The sequence below is a fragment of the Pezoporus flaviventris genome, unplaced genomic scaffold (genome assembly GCF_033815535.1).
Source record: "Pezoporus flaviventris isolate CSIRO_AGI_PZ_B2104156 unplaced genomic scaffold, CSIRO_AGI_Pfla_v1 ptg000007l, whole genome shotgun sequence".
NCBI lineage: Eukaryota > Metazoa > Chordata > Aves > Psittaciformes > Psittacidae > Pezoporus > Pezoporus flaviventris.
Window position 1 is genome coordinate 90,326,842 of NW_026892555.1, and position 16,286 is coordinate 90,343,127.

Here is a 16,286-nt window from a genome sequence, read left to right on the forward strand (position 1 = left end):
CACTGAGAAAGGCAAATTATATTTTAGCTGTTAATATTTTCTCCTTTTATAAAAGGCCTGAAAAATCAGTCAAATCCAGACATGATCTTGAAGCTTTATACTTATCCAGTGGGCAGATGTTAAAGTCCTTGGCAAATTTCAGGTTAAAATATGTTCTGGGGATTTCAGCAAAAACTGATTATACAGCTATTTCTTCAGATCCTTTAGCACACTGCAGCGGCTTTTGTTGACTGCAATTCAAGGTTTTAAAGAGGCAAGTGATGCTTAATATGGCCTTTTGTCAGCAATATCTGTTAATGGCACATGTATTGTCTGTTGGTGTTGTAGACACTAGCCTGGGTATGCTAAAGTCAGGGGAGGTAGGGGAATGATGACATGGGACTGATGCAAAGCCAGACTTTTCCCTCTGTGCTTTGTGCTTCATACCAGTCTGAAGTGAAAGTGCAAGCAGCAATGAAGAGATAGGAGTCTGATGATGAAAAACGACTGGGCTGCAGTAAAGATAATAGGGGCTAAAAGGAGGGGAGTAAGAATCCTTTCTGGTGCTTTTCTCTGGAGAAAGTTAACTCCTCATGCAGATTTCTGTGCTGTTTGGAGGAGCTTGTGTTTATGCTGAAGGAGGAAAAGACTGAAAAAGATGCTCATTGTATTGTCAGAAGCTTCTTGCTTCATTTCAGTACTGCAAGCTGCTATCACACTGGGAGATATGTATAGAAGCTGCATGCTATTCCTAGGGATTTGTTTTGTCTTTTTTTTCTAAGCTGAGGAAAATGTGAGTGCTTATTGAAGTGAGGAGATTGACAGTGTGTGCTGCTGTCAGGCCCAGTGGAGGCAGATACTTGTGAAAGCTTCCCCCTACAGCTTTGCCAGCATACGTACCTTAATCGTCCTTTGCAGCTGCCCCAGTACTCTTGGTTCCTGCACTACTCATGTAATTACAAAGTGCTTTTCAGTGGTGGGGAAGCCTCTGAAGGTTGGGAGGGTCTGTCAGTTCAAAGGCACTCTGAAAGTTTAAATGTCTATTCACAGCTTTCCTAATCTTCTCTCTTTTCCTCCTCCTTCCCTTTATCTGCTTTCTCTTCCAACTGAAAATTACTTCCCTTCACCTCATGTTCCCTCTTGAATCTCTGCCTGCCTGACAACTCATTTCTACCTGTTAGACCTCACAAACATTTTGCTTGCGTCTTCAGCTCAGCCTCTTGTCCTCTGTCAGAACTTGTCAGGGTCTGACTTCACTGGACTTGCCATCTGGCTTCCCCCAGACATGCATCTTCCAAATCTTTTGCATTTTACAACTTTCTCAGATTGACTCAAATACAATGATGCTGGAAACTGCAGAAACCATAGTGAGCCATTAAACTGAAATGAAAACTCATTAGTTTTGTGTGGCTGACCCAGTGGCCCACAAGAGACATGGCAAGTCTCAGGCTGTTGGCTTGGGAAGTTTAGGTAAGAGTCTAAAACCGTGTTTACTGCAAATGAACTCTATGGGGGTAAGTCCACAAAACTTACTCTTCTTCATTTGTCTTTTTTTTTTGTGTGAAAGTGTTCCCTAAATGAGTGTGCTTCATGCACAGTCATATCCCTGACCTTCAAGTAAACTGTTCTCAACTACAAGCAACAGACTTAATATGAGTCATTTATAAAGGCAAAAAATCCAGTCATCCCTGTTGCGTGCTGGTCGTAACTTTGCTGTAGGCTGGTGTTCTCAATAGCCAGTAAAGAGTTCCTGAGGTAATAACTATCCATTTAATTGCTTTGAAATAAATCTTTTGGTCTGTTTAGCAATTTCAAGTTGTGCTCTTACTTATTTTGGCTGTATTACTTCAACACAGATTCCTCCAATCTGGTCCTTCTTCGTAATTCTGGCCTGAGAAGTAACAATAACAGTAAGGATTATCATCAGGGAATGTTAGTCTGTGTATATTCTTAGGGAAGCCATGCTACTTGATATTATGAGGAATTAATTTTATTAGTCATGTAGACAGAAGTGCGAGGGCAGTTTGTGCTGAGCGCAATGCTTGTGCAAGCTGACAGGCAATTGCCTGTGATGGAAAGTTCAGTTTGACCTATTTTCTTAAATTTTCCTTAAAGCCAGATGAAGTCAGACCTTTCTAGAGCCAGGGCAGACAGAGCACTGTGTATGGCTCAGTACTTGTATGCCTGTGACACGGGAAGTCTTAGACCTCTGGGATTTCATGATATTCGTGTCTATCCCACACACTGTAAAAGTGATAGAGTATCAGGATATCCCAAGTGGCAGGTCTAGAAGGACTGATGTTTTTCTGAGATGACTCAAGTTAATCACCCAAGATTTTCAGGCACTAGCAGTTACAAGTAGATTTTTTTCCCAGCAATGTTTCTGTTATTCCCATCTTGAGGCATGTACAATTCTTGAGGAGATAGCAAGAAAATCAGGGGCATCCTGAAAGGTGGTGACAGTAACCTGCATTACTGAGCTTTCTTTTCATGCAAGAGTCTCCAGAAAAGATTGTTCCAAGTGGTCATTTTATGACACACAGAAAACTTGGTCCGTTCCAGAGCTGCAAGTTTCTCCATTGCACGTTGCAAATTCAGGGCTCCTGCTGTGTTTTCCATGTTATTTTAAGTCAAACATTTAATTTTTTTCAAATGAATATTCTTGTTAAGGAACAGTTGTAATGCACATCTCTGGAATCCTCCTATTGCCTTTTTTGTTTTGTTTTTTAAACATGTAGTTTGACTTGGAGCCAACAAAACCGCAAGTGCCTAGTTTCTGTATCCGTAGGAAGCAGTAGAAAACTAACCCATGATGTGGGAGCGCTTCTGGCTGTTTGCTGCCCAGAGGTGGCCAGTACTTGACTTTATTTACGCTAAAGGCTCTGACTCCTCCTCTGGACCTTCTCCCTCCCTTTTTCATGGGTAGGAGTATTTCTGCCAAGAATAAGTCATACTCAGTTTTTTTCGCCCAGGGGCTTGCTAGACATACAGGCAGGCAACACTGCCTTATTCCCTCACTGAGCTTTTTTTAGGAACATAACCTTGTGAGGAATTACAGATGCAGCTGGATACCTGACTGTGGGTTTGGTTTTGTGGGGTTTTTAGAATATTTCTCTGCACCTCTATATGACAGCTCTGTTTTTGATAGGACGCAGAAGGTGCAGAGCTCTTTATTTATGAGCAGAAGGAAAAAGGTATTTGGGGGTGGGGGTGAAAATCCAGCATGTTCAGTGTGAAGCAGGGAAGCTGCTGCATGTTGTGAGACTTCAGATCACCAGTGCTGTTGTGTTTTGGTGTATGTAAGGATGTGCAGGCGTGTGAATTGCTAAATTGGCCAGACAGAATTTAATTCCTCCTTGGTTTCATTCTCGGAATTGTACTGCGGTTTTTGGAACTACATTTTGTTAATTCTAAGATTGTAGCTATATCTAAACTGAGGGTGCAGGACTGCTACTGAGTCCCAGTTCATGCCTCTGTGCTACGCTGTGTCCATTACCAAGGTAAAAATGGTGTAGGCTTTCATTCCTGTGGAAAGTCAGTTATGCAGGATCTGCAAAGTGTTCCAAACAGATCACTCAAACCCCAGGCCATGCCACATCTAAATTAGATACAAAAATTCAGAGTGGGCTTTTTAAGATGGGAGCTAATAACCTTGCTAGGACTGTAGTGACTAGTGCCTCTGGTGCTAGGACACGCAATGACTTTGCTAGAGCTAGAACTTCACCTATAATTTCAGCATGAAGATTGTGTCTTCCTTTGAGTGTCATCTAATGCTAATGGTTGCTTCCTTACCTGTTTTACAAACCCAGGTTCCACATTGATTCATTGCTGGTGTTTAGCCTTAGCATCACCAAGCCTCTATGTGTTAATTACACATACATGGCAGCTCAGCAACTTTCCATCTGTCCTGCTGGTTAGGATGACATCTTCCTTTTTATCCTTAGAAGTCCTTGACTGTGAGCAGTCCTTAACACTTGCAGCAAACAGGTGTTTGTAAGCTTATGTGTTTTTGGTGTGTAACCTTTTCTGTTCATTTTTATCACACCATATGGTATCACGTTGAAATAAAGCAGGGCTTCTTCTAAATAAAGAGGGAACTTCATTATGGTGAAGTGTGTACATAGGATGTGGAGAACCCTGCAAGTAGAGCAAGAATGATCCATGTGATACTTCAACAGCATTGCTGAATGTAGGTAGGCCAGGAAAGGGCATTTTCTTTCCTTTCTTTTCCTTTCAGTTTGCTTTTATTTGTGCAGCACTCATCACTTGGCTCTCTTGGGTTTGTGACTGCGAGGAGTAGCTGGGATTGTTGTTTAAGAATGTGTTTATAGCTGCAGAACTAAAAAGGTCATATTCTATTTTGGCCTGCAGGAGTCTCAGGCTGGTTTTGCCTCCTCCTTGCCCTCTCAGTTTTGCTGATGTGCCATGCAGTAAGCAGAAATACACAGAAATACTGTCAGCCTAGCACCCTGGAGCCCCTGTCGTGGACCAGGGTCCAGCTGCACTAACTGCCTGGCAAACAGGAAATACTGGGGTATCCAGGTTTGAGTTGTGGCTTGCAAGTAGAAGGGTTCTCCTTTGGCAAATGTCAGTTGTCCTGAGGTGGCTTTTGGGGTATTTTTTTTGGCAGTGAATAGAAAATGCTGCCAAAGGGGACACTGTGTTAGTGGTTGATTCCTGTGTCAGCAGGTCAAATTGTATATATTTTCCTCTTAACTCCAAGCTGTTCAGTTTGTTGCTGTATGTGTAATACAACATAAAAGTATGCATTAATCACCAGAGCAGCTGGTAATCAGTTAATTTATCTTTTATCTCTTTCTCACTGGGATTCATAGTACAGTGGGCAGAGGAAATAGGAAGGAAAATATTTAGAGAAAATTGCCAAGTACAGGGGCATTCCTGTGAAAACATCACTGCCTAAGTGGAGTGTAAAACAAATGAATCATGGTGTTTTGGTTAGAAGGACTAAACTGCTGAAAAGAAGTGTTGCTGCCTTGCTAGACTTGCATTTGTCTAGCATTTTCACCTAGGCAGTGCCATTCTGTTAGCCACAGCTTCTTCAGAAAAACACTACAGCTTTGCAGGACAACCTTTGTGTTGAAGAAACATGGCTGAGGGGCTTCTGCATGATTTCTGATGACCACCTATTTGTGGTGGAAGCAGGAGGTAGCCTGTCCTGCCCACACAGAAACCTCCATGTTGCTCACCTGAGGGGCTCAGGGCAGGCTATGGTGGTATCCTGTCTGGCACTGGGCATCTGAACAGTGCCACAGCTTGGAGAAGGAGCCAAGAGAAAATCTTTTCTGTGATATGAAGGATGCAAAGAAAAGCTCACCTGCTTTTGGCGGCTTGGTTCCAGCATCACTGTTCACTTTCACAGAGACTGATTGAGGACACAGCATTCCAAAAAAAAAAAAAAGACTCTCAGCAGGGTGATCTGTGACAGGGGGAGACATAATCCAGGGGGTAAAGAACTGAAAGACAGAATGGACCCTCAAAGATTTTGGTGCAGATATGAACCTGTATCACAGTAGTCATCTGTATAAAGGGAATCCAGCTCTCATCTCTTCTTTATGGACAATGGAAGTGGCACTATCCTTAATGGCAAAGGCTGTGGGGAGGGTGGGACTAAAGGTACAAATGGTTTCCCAAGCTTATACAAAAAGTGAATGTGGGCTGGGAATAATGTGCAAGTTTGTTTATTCACTGTCAAATCACTAACTGTCTGACATACTCTTCATTGATTTTGTTGTCCACTGTGCAGTAAGATTATGCCAAGCTTTGTAGCTGCATATTGAGGCAATGAAAGAGTTATTATGCGCTTTTTTTTTTTTTTTTCACTTGTCTTTAAAAATGAGGCAAAGCAAGTACTTTTTCTGCAGGAATACTGTAGTATGTTCATTTTACATTATTTGTCCTGGAACTGATTAGCTGCAGCAGTTTTCACCATAATTACACAGATCATAATTAAACATATTTTTGTTTTATAGGCTGTGGCAAATTCAGATTCTCTATAAGGCGGCTCTTAGGAATGAAGGCAATTTGCATGTTACAGCAAAGTGCCTGTTACAAGAGACATACTAGCAGATGGCTTCAGGGCTTGTTTGCATTCAAAATACATAGCACCTGCAAGCAAAAATGCACAGGGCTTCCTTCATAATAAGTTGGGCTTCTTACCCACACAGAATCAGTGTTACCCACTGGACCAGTTATTTAATTCTCTTATGTCCCTGAATGTTGTCAGAGCAGCCGGTCTTCTGCAGGCACCTGGGATCTGCTCGCAAAAATGGTCCATTCCTGTAATGTTTGGAGGTTTTTATAGTACAGAATACATGCAAAGTGGGACAGGGTCATTAAAAAGCTTTCAACCTGACATGTAGGAATAGTTACACAGATAGTTTCTTTCCAGTCTTCATCTGCAAAAGGGGTTGCTTGTATCCCTCTCTAAATGTTATGTGGGGTTGGGAGATAGTAACAGTCACCAGAAATGCAGGGGTTTGGCTACCAAGTCTGTTTTCAGATCTGAGTGAATTTTATGGGTTTAGAATACGAAGAGTTAGAAGAGGAGGGATAAACGCTGTTGAAACAAAATCCAGTGAAACTAAAAAGCTTAAATTTTGAATGAGTGAACAATTTGGACTAAGCCTGATGGAACATGTTTTTCCTGATTCCCCTCTCATTTTGCTATAAATAGTAGATCTTTGTATTTGACCACTCTTTGTGAGTGTTCCCTCTCTGCCATATACAAACACCTTCAGAGCATCTTGAAATTTGATTTCATCAAATTTTTCCGAAGAGCAGAAGCATCAACGTGCCTCCTCAGCAAGTTTGCTGGCAATATGAAACTGGAAGGAGTGGCTGATACCCCAGAGTGCTGTACTGTCCTTCAGAAGGATCTAGGCAGGCAGGAGAGATGGGCAGAGAGGAACCTTTTGAAATTCAGCAAAAGCAAGTACAGCATCCTGCACATGGGGAGGAATAACCCCATGCACCAGTGCAGGTTGGAGGCTGACCTGCTGTAAAGGAGCTCTGTGGAGGAGGTAGGAGTCCTGATGGACAAGAAGTAAACCATGAGCCAGCCATGTGCCTTTGTGGCCAAGAAGACAAATTGGTATGCTAGGCTGTGTTAGCAAGAGCATTGCCAGAAGGTCGAGGGAGGTGATTTTCCCCCTCTACTCAGCACCAGTGAGGCTTCCCCTGGACTACTGTGTCCAGCTCCTGGCTCCCCAGCACAAGAGAGACGTGGAGCTCCTGGAGCAAGTAAAGCAAAGGGCTACTAGAATGATCAAAGATCTGGAGCGTCTCTCATGTGAGGAAAGGAGAAAAGGCTGAGGGAGCTGGGCCTGTTCAGCCTAGAGAAAAGACTCAGGAAAGAACTGATTAATGTGTGTAAGTATTTGAAGGGAGAGTGTCAAGAGGATGGGGCCAGACATTTGGTGGTACCAGGCGATAGGAGGAGAAGCAGTAGATATAAACTAAAAGCCGGGAAGTTCCACTTGAACATAAGGAAGAACTTCTTTACTGTGAGGGTGACTGAGGATTGGATTAGGTTGCCCTGAGAGGCTGGGGACTCTCCTTCCCTGGAGATATTCCAAAAGCTGTCTGGACACAATCTTGAGCAATGTGCTCTGGGTGTCCCTGCTTGAGCAGGACTAGATGATCTCCGGTTTTCCTTTTCAGCTTCAACTCTTCTGTAATTCTGTGAACATCATTGTTCTTTAGCCAAGGAGCTGAAATACCAAGACGTTAAGTAACTTGTCCAAGGCCACAGAGGGAGACTGCAGAAGACTGGTGGCTTAACCCAGTTTTCATTTCCTAAGTTCTGACCAATTCCCAAACTGCAAGACCATTTGCCTTACAAGACCAGCTCTGCTGGTTGTCAGCTCTGCTGAATATATCACTCTAGTTTCCTTTCCTAAAACAGGTGAGGCACAGCACCCCAATATTGCCGTAACACAACGGATACGATATTCGTTTTGAGTTCACCCTGCATTGCATTAGCACTCGTATTTCCCAAATTCAGGGAAGTTCACATTTGAATGTGCTTTCCTTTCCTGACCCATTTCTGTAATACAGCAGTGCTGAGTATCAGTGACAGCCAGCCATGAACTCTAAGCAAGTTCAGAAGGTAAATTATGGTCATATCTTCTGCTTACCTAATTATTTTCTGAATCACAGCTGAACTGAAGGTGTTCTCAAAGGCAATGAATAAGTTAAAGAGAAATCCACTGCGGGTGTCTGAACTTCTGTGTGACTGGGGGGGGATCAAAGTCTTCTTAGCTTTTGCTTTCCAAATGGGTAACATAGCAAACAGTGTCTCATCATCAGGCATTCAAAGGACAGCTTTTCAGTACATTAATTCATAACTACATGATACATGGGGAATTTACCTACTTGTTCCTGAATAATTCCGCATTCCCTGTTCTCCTACCACTTGTATGCAAAGGGTGAGGATTTTAGATGAGCAACTCATGCAAAATCAAGTCTTTTGGGGCAATACTTATCCTGAGGTGACTGGCTGTATTCAACATAAACCTGTATTCATAGTCCAGTGTGCAGGATGTTTTGTGTGGCTTAGTGAACAGCAGGATTCTGCTGAGAGCATGCTTTAGCCTGTATTTGCATGAGATCCGATAGCGCCTAGTCTGATTTGTGCATGCTGCCAACAACAGTAAAGCCTTGCCAATTTTGGTATATGTGACATCTCAAGGTTTCAGCGCCAGGAGTGCCAGGTGAGAAGTCAGACCTGCATCAGAATGATGCAGAACAAGTAGGTCAGTAGTTCCGTAGCATGCATCTTCTGTGTGTCTGTGCGTGTGTGTGCATGCATGCATTTGAGAAAATGGAAAACCATGGCAATGAATCCTTAAGTTCCTGCTCCTTCTTTCTTTAGGCAAAAGTCTCACTGACTGTTTCATGTGCAGTTGAAGAGAATCAGGGCTGGTTTGGCCTCTTGCTGCTGTAAAACATGTGGCAACAATATGTGGAAATGGTAAAGAATTGCAGAGTGAGTGGATTTCTTCTAACAGTGAGCAAGGGCTTTGGCTAAAAATAAGAACAGTGTTATTCTTTGCCATGTTTCGTCTGCCCCAGTTGCACTCTCTCTGCTTAGTGCCTGCCAAACTGATAGCGTGCTGAAGATTTAAAGGAGCAACGCTCACATTCCTGTAATAGCTACCCGAATAGCTGAGGTTGTCATTTTCCCATCAGGGTTTCCTTCCTGAAACCTGCAAGAAGAAAGTGTGCTTACCTGTGTCCCCACCTTTCTCTGTGTTACAGGCACTGTCCTGAGCTGCTGCTTTGACAGCAGGAAAAAAGCTTGGACTGTTTACTGTGCCGTGAAAACAGACAGCACGTTTTGGGGGCAGCTGGGCAGCAAGGGATTGGCAGAGTGTCTGGCCAGAGACTGTAATCCCCTCCAGGCTGGGCAAGCTTTGGAAGTGCAGTGGGCACTTGGAGATGATAGGGCTGCTCTCCAGAGCAGCTGTAATTTGGTCAAGGGAGACAAAGAAGGGGGTATTCATCCCCCAGATAAGTGGTCAAAATGAATTCACACTGTCTGCACCTCTCTGATCAGCCTGTCTCTGGTCAGCCTTTTCCTAGGAGCAGCAGTCACACTGCAGGGGAGCTTGGGCTGAAGCCACCAGACAGTACCAGCCACTGTCAATGGCTGCCCTTGTGAGCCCCACGCCGGCCAGGACAGGCACCTCCTGTCTTTTAAAAGAAGCAAACGGGCATAAAAAGAAAGAATGAAAAGCAGGAGGGGTTTGCAGGAGAGGAACTGGGTTTTCCTAGGGCATCTGAAGCAGAGTGGCCCTGTGCTCCCCAAGCCGAATCTGCTTGTGAACGGGGGGGGGGGGGGGGGGGCGGGGGAGTGAGAGTGAGCAGCCTGCTGTCAGCCTGTCCTTTGTGTGTAAAATACTGATTGCGGTGTGACGGGCTGCCAGGCCACCCAAGCACAAAGGTGAGGTTGCCGTGTTTGCTAGGCTAGAGAATCACAGCATGTCCTGCCAGAGGACTGTGGCCAGCGGCTGTGGTCGGCATTCCAGAGGGCTGTGGCCCAATGTGGGTGGGTCTGGGGGCTTGCTAGTACAGGGGGAGAACGTGGGAGAGGAGCAGGGGTGAGGAGGTAAAGTGAAGGAGGCTGTGTGCTCCTGCGGTGTGTGCAGCAGTAAGGTAATCAAAACTGGGTACCAGGCTCCGCTTTGCCACCAGACATGCCTAGCGCCCGTGGCAGGGGTGAGGCTCATCGTAGGCATGGCCAGAGCGGGGACCTGCTGAGCATCCTTCAGCCAAGCACTAGGGGATTGGTTAAGGAGCAGGGTCGCGGAGGGCAGCAAGGCTCAGGCAGCGCTTCTGCCTGTGCTCTGCCTCCCGCCTCCCTCCCCTCTCCCCCAGCCCTCCCCTTCATCCCTGTTGTGTGTGTGGCAGCTAAACACTGAGGCGAGGGAGCGGATGGCGGATTGCACGCACGCCAGGCAGCCTGGGATGCTTGCTTTTCCTTCTTCTGGCTGCCGGCAGGTCTCGGTTTCAGACATGAGTGGAGAGAAACCTAAAAAGAAAGCTTTCTATCTAGTGAGGATGAAGCCACTGAAGGAGCCCACCACCACTAACAACAATGTCTCTTTTGTGATACACTGTCATATAGGCAAGGAGATCAAACACATTTGCAGCAACTGCAGTCGCGGGGAGGAAGCCCGTGACGGTGAGTGCTGAGATCCTGTGGGTGTAGGAGAAAGGCAGGGGAGCGTGTTTGCTTGCATGGGGGGGTGTGTGTACATGTGTGCGCTCCTGTCGGAGGCTGGGATGCTTGGCTTGCCCCTCCACAGATGCCAGGGAAAGAGGAAAGGGAGCGCGGGAGGAATGCGCTGGGCATCGATTCAGCCCATTGATCAGAGAGATGCCAAGAGGGACAGGTCCCCTCATTTACCACAGAAGCTTTGTGCTAACAGTTAAGGCACCAACTCTTCTTTTTTTCTTTCCTTTATTCCCCCAGTTGCTATAGAAATTGCTGTATGTATTGATTGTGTTTTATTCCCATTCCCATGAATTTTAGATCAGGGTTTTCTGCCTTGATACATCAACTTTTTCCTTGTCGTGCTGCAGTAGAGTTTGCTTGACTCAACTCCATATCTGGAAGGACTGGTTTACATGGAATCTGGCTAGCGTGATTTTCACCATGCTGTCAAATAAATAGGTGAAATTGCATTTTTATTGGAATTAATATAGTGCTCTTCATCAGACAACTGTTCTCATCCCTCCCCCCTCTCCTTTTGGGACTGAGCAAAACCTCCAGAGGGTATTTAAAGAGTGACGGTGTAATCAATCACAGGTGTTGCTACAGGTAAGTATATGCTTTTTATGTTTCTGGGAATGCAAATATGTGAAGGCAATAGTGACAGATTTTTTGGATCTTGCTAAAGTCAGCAATTAGGAGAAGCTGAGAGCTAAAAGGAGCATAAAAGCATTTGGGCAAAAAACAGCCTTACAGATGTTACCCTGGGTTCTTGTTCAGTGTTGTATTACTTCGTTTTGCTGTGTGGTTTTACATGTTGCTTAGGACTGAAAACAGTTGACTTAGGACTCTCTATTAGCTGATGTTGTGGACAGATCTCATTTTCTGAAGGTCGGGAAAAGGCTTTTTTTGTGATAAATGTGAATATGAAATTGTTATAATTTTCTGACCTGAGGTTCTTAGTAGTTGTTGGTACTTCATTTTTCAGCTTTTGTTGTTAAGGCTGATATTGTTATTATTTCTACTACTACTACTATTACTACTATTATTAAGCAAAGCTGCTTTCTTTTGCTCTATGATGTTTTTTTGTCAACCACAGGTCTGCAGTTTAAGTAAGTAACTGTGGTTTTACTAATGTCTCTTCAGAATTAGCATCCTGCTAGTGTGATTATAGTTTCCTTTGATTAAAAAGCAGCTAAAGCTGAATGGAATTGCTTTTAGTGGAAAAGGGAGAAGATAGCCTGAGAAGCCTGGAAACCCACAGTGGGTTAGGCACCGTTACTGCTTATGGCACTACAGCAGAGGGAAGAATCTGATGAATGCAATGCAAAATGTTGAGTGTTTTCTTTCCTCATGTGCTGCTGGTGATAGCAAGCCCCACAGATATTAAATGAAGAGCTGCGTGCAGCAGCAGCAGGTACTTTACACTATTAGCATGGTTTATTTATCCTTTGAAGCAAATGGACCCATTTGTTAAAAATATGCTTTCCTAGATTAATTGACCTAAAACTCACTTGCATTAGTGTCCTTTGCTGGGGTTTTGGGGGTTTTCTTTCGCAAGCTTATACTTGAAATCCTAGCATGGTAAGAAAATAGCAATGCTTTCCTTTCCTTTTTTAAGGCACCCATGTGTATGCATGGATGCTTATGAATATATAACTCCAGTTACTTGTACCTCTTAACAGACTAATAGGTATGTATTTGGGAACTTTATTTTCTTTTTTGTGTTTGATTATTTAGCTTCAAACCATTAGATACTCCAAGGGGAGGGTATGCCTCTTGACAGGAGATAATCTAGTAGATTTCTAGAGAGGCAAAGACTAGAGCAGAAAGACTTCTAGCCATAGCCTTCCAGAGCATCTCATAGGTCCATTTTCACCCCATTCTTCTCTGGGGTAGAATTTCATTCCACCTCATGCAAATAACTTTTATGGTTATCATTTAAAAAGTATGTAACACCAGTGCAACCTTAATCTTTTTTTCCCATTAGCATGCACATCTATGAGTTTCTTTCAGAAAGTAAAGAAACTGTAGTCCAGCTATGCTGTCTGAGCACACTCCCTGGCTTGACTCTGTTTTTCAGGCTGAAAAAGGCCAGTTTTTCCCTGGTTAATACCTGTTTTAGACTTTCTGGGTTTTGGAGGGAAAGGATGATATAGTGAACTGAAGTTATGAGGTGATCATAGTATCAGCAGGACAGATCAGGTACAAACCTGTAAGCAGCCAAGATATGGAGAAACATGTGTGGATCTCGATATGTCTGTATGTTCTCATGGTTGCACAGCCTAATGTGCACCCAGGAAGGCAATGACTTAGTACTTTTTATAAGGGAAATACACATAACTATGCAATGTGGGCAACCCCACCTTCCCCCACCTATGTTTACAAATATGTAAAGGATGAGTGTCAGGATGATGGAGCTAGGTTTTTTTCAGTGATGCCCAATGATAGGACAAGGGGCAATGGGTGTAAACTGGAGCATAGGAGGTTCTATGTGAATATCAGGAAAAATTTCTTTACTGTGAGAGTGACAGAGCACTGGAAGAGGTTGCCGGGGGGGTTGTGGAGTCTCCTACATTGGAGATATTCATGGCCCACCTGGACAAGTTCCTGTGTGATGTACTCTAGGTTACCCTGCTCTTGCAGGGGGGTTGGACTAGATGATCTTTTGAGGTCCCTTTCAACCCTTGGGATTCTGGGATTCTGTGATTCCTGTTCAAATCTGTTTATAGTTTACAGATGGTTTTGCAGGCCTGAAACTGCACTAATGGACCCAAAAGTACTGTGTGGGTCCTGTGCCTTATGCAACTATTACATGTGCTGGAACTGTGTACAAAGACTAGGCAAGCCAGTGGGATACATAGATTTAATGCAGAAATACCCTCCAGATCCAATTATGAGTCCTGGATTCTAGTCATCATCTTAATCTGTATTCTCATTATATGCTACTGCACTAGCAGAACTGGAGAAGGAAAATTCATGCTGAAACAGAGAGAAATCCTTCAAAGACCACTAATCTAGCAGAAGTCATAACAAGGAAAACAGCAGAAGAGATAGCTGTGAAAATGAAGAAAAAGATGGTATCTTGGAAGACAGGTCATGTCATTTGGAAGGTGAAAGAATTTGGCCGTACAGATAGGCTTACTGGATTAAGGATAAAGGGGGTTGATTTTAAGGGTAAAGGAGGTTGATGTGGATGCAGCATTTTGATGGGGAAAAAAAGCAGTGCGAAGTTCAAAGAGAAGCAGGAGTTTACAGTAATACAGATGGAAGGGGGAGATGCTTTAGCATTGGTCTAAAAGGAATGGATTTATTTAATGGTAATTTAGTTGGAAAATAGAAAACAGAGAGAGGGGTGTATAAAGCAACAATACTGGCAGTTTGGGTGACAGAACATCAGAAATGTCCTTAGAAATGGAGAAATAGTGAAACTGTATGTGAGGGAAGAATGAGATGTGTAGCTTCATCCTGTGAAGTGTGAGCGGCCACAGGACATCTAGGACATGATGCCAGAGTTCAGCAGTAGGCTGAACCGAGAAGGAGGTCAAGTGTATAAAGATACGAGTCACCTCCAGGAATTAAAGAACAATCAGGGATAAGGTCTGAATTCTGCCAGAGAAGGGCTGCAAGGTAGGTGTTGGGGGAAGCAGGATGATGAGGATGATGAGTAGTTGCAAAAGTCCCAAGAAAAGACAGAGAAGTGAGGAGACAGCACAAGTGGATGTATTTTGAAAGTGCCAGAAGCATGAAGAGGAATGAAAATACTTTCGGAACATAAATGTGGGAAAGTGACTCATAAGCTTGTGGAGCTTAAACTGCAAGAGATCGAGACCAAAGTGAGAGGTGCATTGGGACTATGAGATGCTAAACATCTTCTGGTACGTACAGAGCGCTTCTCAATGTGCTGATTTTAGTGGCCTCTGAGAGGGCTGTAGCCATGCTGGGTCACAACAAATGACATGACTGATGAGCAAGGGAACAGTAGTTAGAGGAACAAATACAGGGAGAAGAGATTTGGCTGGGTTTTATTTAAGGTATTCATATACTGAAAACCGACTGCAAATCTCAGTTTCCTGCAGAAGTCTGAGCCTGGATCTGGAACATCTGGAACAGACGCATCTCTACTTCAGTGTGGCTAGAAAGAACTATAGAGGTTTCAGATACACCTAGAAAAAAGAAATAAAACTAGAAGGAACAAGTGGAGCTACTGAAGTGGGATACTTTTGATTTTTATGCAGAGGATCGGAAAAGACAACTTAACTGGAAAGCAGTTACCTACCAGTGGATTGGAAGAGAGGGACTGCACAGAGAAAGGCGTTGTCAGTGACAAATGAGGGGGTTTTAGCTCAGTTCCCACCTCTGCAGAGGATCCCTGGGTGACTTCAGGGATTCATTTGTGTATTGCTCCATACCTAAGTTCCTTGTCTGTAAAATGGAGATAGTGGGATTTCCTTTCACCTGCCTGCTGGTCTGTAAATAGACTGTGAGTCCTTTGGGGAGGAGAGAAAGGCTGTCTCTTGTAATTTGCATTCCTGCTGCCAAGGACAGTGGGGCTCCAGGTTTTGGGGTCTCTAGGTACAAAAGTAGTGCAAATATAAAGAATATTATGAATGAGCATGTCTGAAAGGTTTCATTCAGAGTCCAAACCAAGTCTGTTTATTGTGTGCTCCTATGCTATACTGTTTAAGCAGAAATGATTCATTATCTTATGCATGAAAATCAGTGTGGACTGAGATACTGTTGCTGTAGGGATTCCAACACTGGTTTTACTGCTGCTGTCTTTTTACTAGAGCTTCCATATAAGTATATTTTCCAAATTGAAAGGGGGATCTGAGGGGGAAGGGGGGGGGGTGATTCCCACCTGGAATTGGCAACTTATATTTTTTGACCAGGAGCTGTGAGAACATTTACTTTATCATCACTTAAAGGGATTGTCTCCCAGGACATTGTTTTGCTTCCAAAAAAGGTAGTTATTAAATGAAATAGTTATCTTCTAGACAAGCTGTAAGCCCTGCAAGAGCTGTGTATAAAAATAAGTTTTCCTCCACTAATTCTCACATTTCAGACAGTAACTGCTCTTCCATTACCATCTCTAGAGTGAGCGCAGTATGTGGCTATGAGGCATTGCAGGCGTTTACAATTGTACCTGTTAAAAATCTTAAAATATTTTGGAAGAAAAAAATTAGACTACACAGAGTGGAAAAATAGGCAAAAAAAAACCAACCCAGCATACCTGGTCCTGCTGTGAAGTGTGGGAAGCTGAGAAGCATGTTTGAGGTTTCAGCGGCTGATACAATTATGCAGTGTGTGTCTTTAGTCTCTGAGGGATAGTTACCTTAAAGAAAGAGGTGGGGGGGAAGGGCATGGGCTTTCACTGCTGTCTGAAATATGTCTCCTTGATAACAAAGATCATGAAATAAAATTGTTTATTTTTGTTGATTGAACTCTGTAATATTTGATTTGGGTGTTTGATTTTGGTGCTAGGCCAGAGAAAGTTGTTGAGGTTGAGCAAAGACATTCCACATCCCAACAGGCTGCTGGGGAGCCAGGCAGGATGCTGTGCTCCCACCAG

At 43.7% G+C, this 16,286-nt stretch overlaps 1 protein-coding gene across 9 annotated transcripts in view; it reads left to right on the forward strand.

Annotated features, from left to right (window-relative positions):
* Positions 1-16,286, forward strand: part of PHACTR1 (phosphatase and actin regulator 1) — a 315,221-nt gene that overhangs the window by 158,985 nt on the left and 139,950 nt on the right. The window contains exon 1 of one of the 9 annotated variants that reach the window (XM_061449479.1): positions 10,409-10,684. The exons of 5 other annotated variants lie outside the window; for them this stretch is intronic. In XM_061449479.1, the coding sequence (XP_061305463.1) occupies positions 10,435-10,684 (250 nt within the window). In that variant the 5' untranslated portion in view covers positions 10,409-10,434. Of the gene's footprint in view, positions 1-10,408; positions 10,685-10,798; positions 10,931-10,965; positions 11,324-12,042; positions 12,132-16,286 lie in introns of those variants that run through there. 3 more of the 9 variants (XM_061449481.1, XM_061449482.1, XM_061449483.1) reach the window with 3 other exon arrangements.